This window comes from Eutrigla gurnardus (assembly GCF_963514095.1).
Source record: "Eutrigla gurnardus genome assembly, chromosome: 8".
NCBI lineage: Eukaryota > Metazoa > Chordata > Actinopteri > Perciformes > Triglidae > Eutrigla > Eutrigla gurnardus.
The window spans coordinates 27,779,366-27,790,976 of record NC_139922.1 but is presented as its reverse complement, the minus strand read 5'-3'; the positions used below and the strand labels follow the sequence as shown (position 1 = coordinate 27,790,976).

The 11,611-nt window shown below is 38.7% G+C and overlaps 2 protein-coding genes across 2 annotated transcripts in view; one reads left to right on the top strand and one right to left on the bottom strand.

Moving 5' to 3' along the window:
* Positions 1–517: 517 nt before the first annotated feature.
* On the bottom strand, positions 518–5,462 carry prim1 (DNA primase subunit 1). The gene is made up of 13 exons (XM_084015294.1): positions 5,198–5,462; positions 4,283–4,440; positions 4,096–4,202; positions 3,748–3,821; positions 3,522–3,658; positions 2,761–2,819; positions 2,537–2,646; positions 2,305–2,396; positions 2,051–2,183; positions 1,880–1,949; positions 1,677–1,789; positions 929–1,027; positions 518–839 (listed from the first exon to the last, which is right to left on the bottom strand). The coding sequence occupies exons 1-13, from the start codon at positions 5,304–5,306 to the stop codon at positions 820–822; spliced, it is 1,281 nt and encodes a 426-aa protein (XP_083871420.1). The 5' UTR covers positions 5,307–5,462; the 3' UTR covers positions 518–819.
* A 5,302-nt stretch (positions 5,463–10,764) lies between these two features.
* Positions 10,765–11,611, top strand: part of LOC311017298 (rho-related GTP-binding protein Rho6-like) — a 6,451-nt gene continuing 5,604 nt past the window's right edge. Inside the window, exon 1 of the mRNA XM_084015547.1 lies at positions 10,765–10,979. Coding sequence (XP_083871673.1) covers positions 10,860–10,979 — 120 coding nt within the window. The 5' untranslated portion in view covers positions 10,765–10,859. The remainder of the gene's footprint in view (positions 10,980–11,611) is intronic.

Here is an 11,611-nt window from a genome sequence, read left to right as displayed (position 1 = left end):
GACAGCTGTAATAACGTGACATAATCTAATTATATAATGTATGATAATCAGGCTTGGCTTGGAGTAAATTGTTACGTAATTAAGACAATCCGATTACACTTTACAGTGAAGTTTATGGTGGTGTAATTGAAGTTTTTAGTGTGAAGAGTGAATAGCGTGTACTTAAAGTACCTTTTAGCTAAATGGGCATAATGACTGCTATTACTGCACATCAAAAACTAAGGAAAAGCTAGAGAAACAATAACCCCATGGGCTGTACGAGGGTGAGACAATTCACTCAATTTTTAAAATCATTACTTTACAAAACATGACCCCCCCCCCCCCCCCCCCCCCAAAAAAATGGTGCATGAATGTTTGTATTAAAATTTCTCATATTTACCAAGAATAAATGTCAGATGAACAACCCAACATAACTGCTCGCTATATCAGATTTAAAAAAAACAAAATCTGTAAAATGTCTTCCGTTCTAATTAAAAGCAACTTCAAAACAAGATTTTAGAAAAAAGTTGAAATTCCAAACTTTATTTTCACAAATGACTGAACTGTACAATAGAAAAATGTAGGCAAAGAGCAGACAAACAACATGACATTGGAAAATCCCACAGCAAAGAGATTATTTTCTTATGTTTTGTTTTTTTGCAATTTTTACATATTGTCATGAGTATAATGAAACAGACTTGGATGAAATTATTTCTTCATCAGAAAAATGATTTCCACCCCAACAAACCCCCTCAAAAACTAGACAGCTTGCATCGTCAGCCACATCTAGCATAAAGGAGCTATTAACAATTTGTCTTCTGTATCGATTGTTGATCCAGTTCAGAAGTCTTTCTGGAGATCTAAAAGGAAGAAGAAGAAAAATGACATCACATGAAAGTTCTTTAAAAGTCACTCTGCCCTCATATCATCCACCAAGAATGAAACTTACCACTTTTTTTGAGGAGTTCTCCTTTCCACGAGCGAGCCATTCCTTCCAGAAACTGATCAAAGTATTTCACATACGTTGCCAGGCTTGTTCTTTTGTAATCTGGCAAGAAAAGTAAAAATCGGTGAGCCCAAACATTCTTTAGTTGCTCAGATAAACTCCCTGGGTTCTCATTGCTGGTTAGAAAGGGTGGGCAACATTTCTGGCGTTTTTGTGGTGACAGTATTATTACTTAAAAGAAGGAACATTTTTAAAACGTGGTTTTTGGCTCTAAAATCACAATGAAAATGAGGTATAAATCAACATGTGTTTTAGGATCAGTAGCCTGCCCCATAACCGAAACCTAATGTCTTTCATTCAGAGTTAGTAGTCATGGAAACGGGCATAGCTGCGAGCGGTTAAGGTTATCTCATCACATCGAAATTAATCATCCTGCTATTGCTGATAATAATTCTAATAAAACAAAGATCACATGACTCATATCCTACCAAATCGCAGGAAGAGATGAAAATGAGGCCTCGCACATTTGTTTTGAACCTGCCGCATGTTTGAATGTATTTTCATATCAGGGAAAAGTAAATTGAGGTGCAGCATGTCATGCTTGATGTTACCACATTGTGTCATTTGAGCCAGAAAAAAAAACATGCCGGATTACTTTCCAAATTGCATACTTATTTTCTTATTTTTATAACACAACTTGCACCTTCAAACTTTGACCCTCTTGCTCATCTATCTAATTTCAGAATCTCACCTCTGATCTTTCGCCTCTCTGCTGCGTCCTTCTCATTTTCCTTCTCCTTGGAGTCGTCTGACTTCTCTTCCTCTTCCTCTGTCCGGGGTCGGTCCAGCTCCGCACAGATCTGACTGGAAAAAAAAGAAAAGTAATAACATTAACTCTGACGGACATCAAAACGCTGCACACAACAGAGCAGGAGACATTAAATTATCGCTTACCTGATTGTGGGAACAGCAAAGGGATCAAACGTTTCTAGTACTTTGAGGTCGATGGGGACAGAAATTCGCCCTGGCCGGAGTTTAAAAAAGAAAGAAAGAAGTCACATTGAGACGTTCTCTGATGTATTTAGCATGCCCATCTGGATTAAACCTCAGTGGATCTGTGCTCACCTGTTTTCGGGTGGACACTGAAGGGGCTCTTCAGCAAATGGTTCACCCCTTTACTGACGTTCACGTCGAGTCGGGGGTAACAATACTGCAGCATGATTTCCTTCTCAAAGTATTGGCCCTTTTTGGCAGTGGCCTGGAGGAAGATGATGTCATTGCACCTTTGTTTATTATCAGCTCTCTCGCTGTAATATTTAAAAATCAACTTGAGGTTTAATAAATGTAATTTATGTAATACGAGCAGAATCACAACCCACCTGTTTCTTCTTGGCGTGTGACCTCACCAGTTCCCAACGGATCTCTGGTTTCTTCTCGTTTTGGAAATCCTGCTGCAATTCTTTTCTTACATGTAAAAGCTGGGGTTAAGGGTAAACTCCAGCTATTTGCACAAAGGCTTCAACCAAACAGAAAGACAGATCATACTCTCATATTTGAATCACACAGAAAATCCAGTTTTTCCTGCATTAGATTATCAGCTAAAAAGGATATCTTCAGGCGTGAGTGCCAGCACTTTGTCTACAGATTCCTTGCGGCCCAGTATGTCCTGATCATGTAGTGCATACTGGGGGAAGTATTGCTCCACCACCAGCAAAGATTCTCTGTTGAGATCACGGGTTAAGACCTTAAGAGCAGTCGGTGCAAATTACAAACATCAAACCAGAACACACTTCAAGGTACGTCTTCAAAACCCGACCTTCACTCGTGATTCTCACCTGATAAAAGGATGAATTGGATCTGTGAGCACGACTTTCTTCACCATCTCGTCACCTCCCTAAAAGCATCAGCGAGTAGAACGTCACAACAAATTAACTCATCGGATTTATACAGAGAAGAGAATCCATCCATCTATCGTAGGGATGTAAATAACACTCGTTTTCATAACCGGTTAATCTGATGATTATTTTTTAAAAGCGTGGTCTAACATGCCACAAAATAGAAAATATTTCCCTCACAGATTGAGGTGATGCATTTATACAGCTTGTTAATAATACATGTCCAAAACCTAAAAAAGAAAGTTAATTACCATACATAATAAAAAACAAACAAAAAACAAAATAAAATCATAACATTTGAGAAGCTTAAGCCAAGGTGAAATGGTTATAGATCTGTCGCTCAACCAATCAATTAACCGATGAAACGTCGCAGCTAACTTCCTGTAGTCTTTTGGAGCCTGCCTGGGTTGTGGATGCATTAAATTAATCAAATTTCATGTATATACGTACATGTGTGTATGAGTTATTAAATCTTTTTGAATATGTATGTTATGCAGAAACTGTTTCAGGATTACCTCAAAAGTATATTTTTTTCTACTACAATGTTGTGTTACTTATCGCCTGCCATACACACCAGTATATCTGAGATCAGGCACCATTTTACCTGAGAGAAACACACTGACACACACGCAATGCTGAACACCAAACTAAATAAATAAATATGTTCTCATCATCTATGAAAAAGGGTGAGACACCGTTACCTTCACCAGGCTGAGGTATTCTGCCACGGCCGAGCGTGCTGCCACGCTGAGTTTCCTGGCAGCTTCGTCACACACCCAGCAATGCACTCCTCTTCTGCCGGAGTAAACCCACAGCAGGTGCTGGAAACCAAAGTCATCTAGAAGATCACATGAAAGTCAAAGTGTTTGAAAACGAATTCTCCAGAAGAAAAATCCCCAAATGTTGAGACACAAATGACGAACAAACCTCGCAGAGCTCGATCCAGGATGCGGATGGCGATGGTCATCAGGGGCCAGCACTTGCAGCAAATGTCCGCAGCACTAAAAAAAAAGTTTAGAATCAGAAAGGAGTTTATTGGCAAGTATGTGCGCACAACAATTACAAAGAATAAACAATAAGCAATGTACTGCAGTCAAGAACATAAACATACATTTAAAAACGACTCTAAAAAGACACTATATACACGTATGCAGCCATATATACACACTGTATTATTATATTTATTTGTACAGTTTCACAGGTATTGCAAAAAATGTTCAATCAAAGTGAAAATCTATGCTGAAATGAAACCCAAAACTGTACTAATCAATTCACCTGCAGCAGCTTCTGACATCATCATAGTCTGTCATGTCGATATCAAAGACCAGCTCCTTCTCCAGGGCCTGGAAGGTCCCCGACTTCACCGTGTTGTGTTGACTGGGCTGTGGGTGGACAAACAGGGTTTTAAATGTTATCCCTCAACATGTCTGCAGTGACACATTTAAAAAAGAAAACTACTCACCCTGTGACTGTACACGGCCCCGACGTCGATCTTGTATGGGTTCATCTTCTGCATCTCCTTCTCCAGCTCCGTCTGCGTGCTGAACGACTGGTAGCGGACGTAGATGTCATCTTTCAGCGTGAAGGAGAACTCGCGATTCTGGAAATAGTTCTTCTGCACTGATGTTGGAGAAGAAGAAACATAACATCTATCACCCATTCTTGAGAAGAGGGACAAACCATATCCTGTTTTTTATGTCCATAGTGACTTTTTACTCATTTATTGCTTCTTTTGCACTGAACAAGGAATGCACTTAATTTTGTTGTACCTGTTACAATGACAAATAAAGATATTTTATTCTATTCTACAAAAAAAATAAATAGAAACAGAAATTATTACCCATCAAAACACTAATTCCCCTTTTTCTTGTTGAACATTTATTTTTAAAGTTTTTATAGATATGAAATGAATCTGATTTATTTTTATTATACCAAAATAATATGTCTGAGTATTTTATGTATCATTATATAATTATTATTCATATTTACATCATTATAAATATTTATTATTATACAAGTCGTATTTACATCATTATTATTAATATTTATTATTATGAATATATTTACATACTTATGTTTACTAATGTTTTATTTTATAATTATTATTAATATGTTTACACACTTGTTTTTTTATATGTATTATTATATAACAATTATTAACATATTTATTTAACTATAAAGTACGCCCTTCATAACTTCTAAACTTGCCCTGTGAAAACAGACAAAAATGAATAACTTCAAACAATTAAAACATTTTTTAAAAGCCTTCCAAACCTCAAAGGAGATTTAAATGAGTCCTCCACACAGAGCAGCTAGCTACACCGCTAACAACACACTGCTAACCTGACTAGCTAGCTTAGCCCGCCGGGACACTCACCTCCCCCGTAGCTCAGCCAGCGGTGATACTGCGAGAACGGGAACAGCCGCCGGTAATACAGCGGCAACAAGTCCGGTAAACACTCCGAGTCGTAACTCGAGGACGACATGACCCGACGATATGAGTCGCGGCTCGGTTACCGTCACCGGTACGTTGTTTGTTTGGCTTTCTACCGCTAAACGTTACAGGGTGACAGCTCAGTGTGTGTGAGTGTGTTGTTGGAGTAGAGTAGCGCGGGAAAACTCTCAAGCTGAGGAGAGAACCAATGAAACCAGGATGAGGCAGTGACGTCACCGAACGAGGAGCTTGTCTTCGCATGTGATAATCGATATATTCCCCGATCCGCTTCTCTGCTAGATACTCAGCAAAGAAGGTAAATGAACTTAGTCACGAGAGTGTTGGATTTGAGTGATTGCTGGCCCTCTAAGGCGTTAGTTTGAGCTTGTAGCAACCTTAATTTAATTCCTATAACGGAAGGAAAGGCGGAAGTGTCGCCGGGCGAAGAGGGGAATCATGGGACGTGTAGTCATTCGACTCCGGTTCGTCTTCTTCTTCTTCTTGTTCTTGTTTTTGTTCTTCTTCTTCTTCTTCTTCTTCTTCTTCTTCTTCTTCTTCTTCTTCTTCTTCTTCTTCTTCTTCTTCTTCTTCTTCTTCAAGTAAATAAATGCAAATAAATGAAATAATGCATTTTATGAAAGAGAGAAAGAAAAACCGGGGCTGTTACATCTTTTTTTTCTTTTCTTATATATAATGTCAATAGTAACCTTTAATGACAACTTAAAAAAAACTAAAAATAATCACATAAAAAGCCAACAAATCTAAAATATTGTGACAACGGAAATAATATAGGGATAATAATAAAATAAATGAATCAAATAAATTGCAACCTTAATGGAATGGAATTCCCATAATAAAAAAACAAAATACAAAAATAAAACAACATCAATTCATCGATTCAACATCCTTTTAAATGTTGTGATTTCATGGCTTTATGCCTGTAATGTCCTTCATGCACCTATAGAGGGCAGCAGTTTCATGAGATTATTTACAGGGTCCCACAATGAGCCCTCTTCCAGGGAATGTGACCTAATCTTCATCATGGTGGATAAATGGTGCTGAACCACTCATGATGAACATTTCTTTCCTTGACAACAAACAGAAAGACAAAAGTAAAAATGAAATGAATGAAGATACACAGATACTCTCAAGGGAAGAGGTAAAAACAAAAAGGACACAACCTTTACTTTGACATTTGAAAAGGGTAACTTTAGCTTTCTGGGAAAAAAAGGGGCAGAGTTGTTGCCCCTTTATGTCCTATAACGAGTCACATAGTGGCAACGTCGATCGCATAATAATGATGAATAGTGTCTTTTTTTACTGTTGTATTTCCAACCAGAGTTTAAACTCAATCAGCGGTGAGCTAATCAGTTACCGCACCTCTGATATAAAACATCAGTCGTTCATTGTACTGTGGCCTCTTTCTACAGTTTCCTTCCACGCCTCTGTCATTTTCTCTTCATTTCACACGTGGAAGTTTGACAAAATTATAAATGGCAAGATACGCAAGATCAGCTTTGAAGAAACAAAATAAATATATTAACGTGAGAAAGAACACATTTTACATTTAGTCCCCCCCTTTCCCCTTTTGTAGCATCGCTGAACTCGTCTCGTGTTCAAGAGCACTTAATGAGCACGCATGCCAATACCACTTCCACTTGATTATTGCGCGTGTGTTTATGGTAATATTTTTTGAATCACACCCAAGCTACTTCATGAAAAAAGCTCTCAATCACGTCTTACTTGAATTATGCAAATCATTTTTTTTGCAGCAAGCAACAGGGGATGTGGTTAGTCTTTTCGTAGAAATTATATGAAATGAATTTGGGATTAACGCTCTCTCTCTCTCTCTCTCTCTCTCTCTCTCTCTCTCTCTCTCTCTCTCTCTCTCTCTCTCTCTCTCTCTATCCCTGCAGATAACACCACTGTTTGCAATTTTAATGCAAATTTATGCACATGGCTCATCATGCATGTAGATATGTAAACAGACATCACACACCAGTATAACACTTATTTACTGCTTGACACACACACACACACACACACACACACATGCACACACACACACACACACACACACACACACACACACATTGAATTACATTAAGACTTACCCTAACCATAACCTAAACTCCAAACAAGTCGTCCCCCTAAAAAGTAATGATTTAAATGACGGGGATTTGCATTTTGTACCCAAAAAGGAAGACGAGTCCCCACAATGTGTAAACAGATTCATGTCCTCACAACATGAGTAATACACGCCCACACACACACACACTAAATGTCAGTTAGGTAAGGTGAAACACGGGGTGAAAATGATCAATCTCAGCCAGACAGTCATGCCCACGGAGCACGTAGGCCACCACCATAGGTCACCCTGTTCTCTGTACGCCGTCGTCGTTCAGGTGATGATATAAAAGTCACCAACAACCGTCTCAGAGTGATGTCGCCACGAAACACAAAGTGCAGCTGAGATTTAGTCATAAATCAGAGTATTTGAAAAAGTGTCTATTTGGGCCTAATGATGGCACAACATGAAAGGTCAGAGGTCATCCTGTGGGGGATATGAGTGATCATACCAAATATGTCATGACAATCCACTAGTTGTTTTTCACATTTCACTCAAATCTACAAAAGTCGACCTCATGGTGACGCTACAGGAAAAAGTCAGGAGGGTACATCCACTGAGGACCTTGAATATCTAAACAGAATTTCAGAGCTACATCCATGCAACTACTTTTTAAGATATAGTGGGTCGTTGTCGTCCCTAGAGCCGCTACTCTCTGCAAGAAAGTCAACATTTCCTAAAAATGTGGAACATTGAACTCGTACCCCCACCTTCCTTATGTAACTAATACTCAGATTAAAGGGGGGGGGGGGTTCTTCTGCAAACAACTCAATATGTACGTTTTTGAATAACAAACACATGTGATGAATGGAGGCGGCGGGCTGAGACCGTTTTACATACAGCTTGTAGCTCCGTGTTCGGAGACTCGGTGGGACCGGTAAAAGGGAGAAGTGGAGCGTGAGGGGCCCGGAGCCTTAAGTGCGAGCAGGTGTTTGCATGTTATTTACGTGTGGCGTACATGTGCACAAAGGTAGACATTTCGACGAAGCGAGACGGGGCAGGTGCAATTTCATCCCCCCCCCCCTACACACACACACACATGAAAGGGTCCTCCACGACGGCCGTTTCCATTTATGTGCCACGCTCCACTTCCTCTCCGAACGGCCGACACTCTTGGATTCTCTGTTACACTTGGAGCCATCTGTCATCCCGTTTTAGGGGTCCGGAGGCGGCCCCTCGCTCCCCCCTGTACACCACACTGTACATATATATTTATATATATATATATATATATATATATTCAATTCAAACCTTTATGTAAACTCGTAAGACATTGAGGTTTCCCTAAAAATAAGTAAAAACTAAAAACAGTTGCAATTTGATGAGCAGAGATTTGACACCAATTGCTTAAAAACAGGAGCAGAGGGGAGTACCTCTAACTTGAGTGTTTGTTGTTGTGTGTATGTATATATGTATATATATATATGTATATACTCATTGGAGACACAACAACATTTAACCCCCCCCCCCCCCACCATTGCAGAGTCACCTGTGCTTGAAGAGTATTGACACAACGCTCACACTATAATGTTACATTATAAATTGTATTAATTATTAATTATATCACAAATCACATATCCTGTGGAATTTATCTGGGGGTCATTTAGACATCACAACCCATTTTGTATGATTAAGAGGCCCTATTAAATCAGATGTATCTTTCTTTGCATATGTACTTTGATGTTTATGTCACCTGTTTTATTTATTTAATGTTTAAAAAAAAACACACAATTGGCCCCCCGGCCAGCAGGGAGCAGCCGATCAGTTCACTCATGCGTCGGGCCGGCCCTGACATCCTCCCACAAACCCTTTTCATTGTTAACATCATCGTTTGATCACAATCCCAGAAAGCTCTGACCTCCGGACTGAGATACTAGAAAAGACTTTGAGGTCATAAAAACTCCAAATACTCTTCTAATCTAAAGAAGACGCTACGAGCACAACGCTGTTGACACAAGTCAGATAACCAGGAGATACTTCCTGATACCTTCTGGAACATGTGACCGTCAGAAAAGAGGAAAAACAACAACGCTGAATATGTGAATCACATTTAAATATATCATCGTGAGTATTTGTTTCTGTTGCAGCTGTGGATTCAATTAGATGTCAGGTCTATAACCAGAGACTTTTTCCACAGAGGGGAGAGGAGAGGACAAAAAAAAACCCTTTAACTCAAAGAAGTATTGTTTTCTCTTTGAGATTTAGTGGAGTAGAAGTATGAGGTAGCATAAAATGTAAATACTCAACTGTAAGTACCTCAACATTGGATTTAAGTGGTGCTTGAGTAAAGTTTGTGGATTTCCACTGTAATACAACCAGTGGTGAAATAAAAGTACTTTACTTGAGTACTATTCTTACTTACAGTTTTGACGTAGTTGTACTCGGCTTCACGTGTCTCCAAATTCTCTTACGTGTATTTGTAAATAATAAAAACACAATATTTAAAACATCATTCTGCATTTAATTTTGTAAGTACAGGCCTACATTTTGCTTATACTACATATATTACTTTTCCTTAAGTAACATTCAGACTTCTACTTGGGACAGAGTATTTTTTTATGGTATTTCTGAGTACCAGTGGTGGATATTGGTACAGATCTAAGTACAATGTTGAGGGTACTTGTACTTTACTTGAGTGAGTCACCTTTTACTTCTACTCTACTACATTTAATATAATAATATTGTGTAATCCATAACAATACTGTTTAATCCACTTCATGTATTTGATACATTTAGTCACAGATTTATTAAAAATGCGAAATATTATCAAGTAATATTAACTAAAATTGGCCAAGTACGTGTAAACACATGTAAGGAATTTGACTCTGACTTTATGTCACTCTCAATATACACGCACAGAAAAAGACATACAACTAAAACAAGGATACAAACTGACTAAAAGGTAACATTTGACAACTATGTACAGATATACATATACATACAGTATATAATAATATAATATATATTCAACACAAGGGCTAGACTATACTTATGGAATTTTAAGTTATTTTTGTACTTTTATTTGAGTAAAATTGCTACACTTTTATTTTGCAACAAAGTATTTCTACAGGGTAGTATTGCTACTTATGTATCCGATTACTTGTTCAACCTATAGTCAGTGTTTATATATAATATGAGAGGTCTGGTTCACTGTGGTGCATTGAGGGGACATCGGTATTTCTGGCTCTTCTCCATCCACCATTGAAATAACAAGATGAGACCTCGTGCGCTGCCCCCCTCCTCCCCCTCCCTCGTCTCCTCCTGCGGCTCGCGCACCACCGCGCCGCGCTCATTGGTTGGCGCGACAATATAAAGTTCCGCAGTGATTCCCTCCTCGACTGCCGCTCTGCTGCCTCACTGACCGACTGACTGACTGAGGAAGAGGAAGAGGAAGACGCACGCAGAGGATTTACTCAACTTGATCATTCCCACTCTTATAATTTGACTGTTCGGTCCGTTTGATCTCTTCACCGCGTCATGAAGGAAAGGAGACTCGCGCAGCCGTTCGTCGCGCGCTGTAAACTCGTGCTGGTCGGGGACGTCCAATGCGGTAAAACGGCGATGTTACAAGTGTTGGCAAAGGACTGCTACCCGGAGGTACGAGCTCTTCTTCTTCTGTACATAAACATGCGGATGATTTAAATGACAGGGGTCATGTTTGTGTTATTAATTCCCCGCACGAGGAAGAATTAACATGACCTCGCTGCTCCCACGAGGACCAGGAGAGTTTTCCATGACTATTATAAGTGGTTGTAATTGTGTTATAATATAAAGCACCAGGATTCATTTAAATATTTAATCTTCTCATTATTATTATTACAAATAACTTTACCTCATAATTTTGTCTGTATTTATTCTTTTATAGTTTTTCTCTTTTCACCTCCCATTGTTGTTTTGTATAACTGTTTATTAAAAATGTTGTCTATTTATTATTTTGACGTATTTCTGTCCTGTGCTACTCTCAGGGGATAAATCTCATCTTATCTTATTTCTGAAAACATCCAATGGCGGTGCCAGATAACGTTTAAGTGTTATCAATACTGTGTTTATAATACTACTTATACTTACTGTAGTAAATGATGTTTGACTACAGGCTATATTTGAGTAATTTAGACAAGGTGATTAAAAAGCCTTTCAGATTGGAAATGATTTACTCCAGACAACGTAGATTAATATGTTTGAGCACACAGAATCTATGACTTCATTTAAAAGAAACACTTACATGTGAC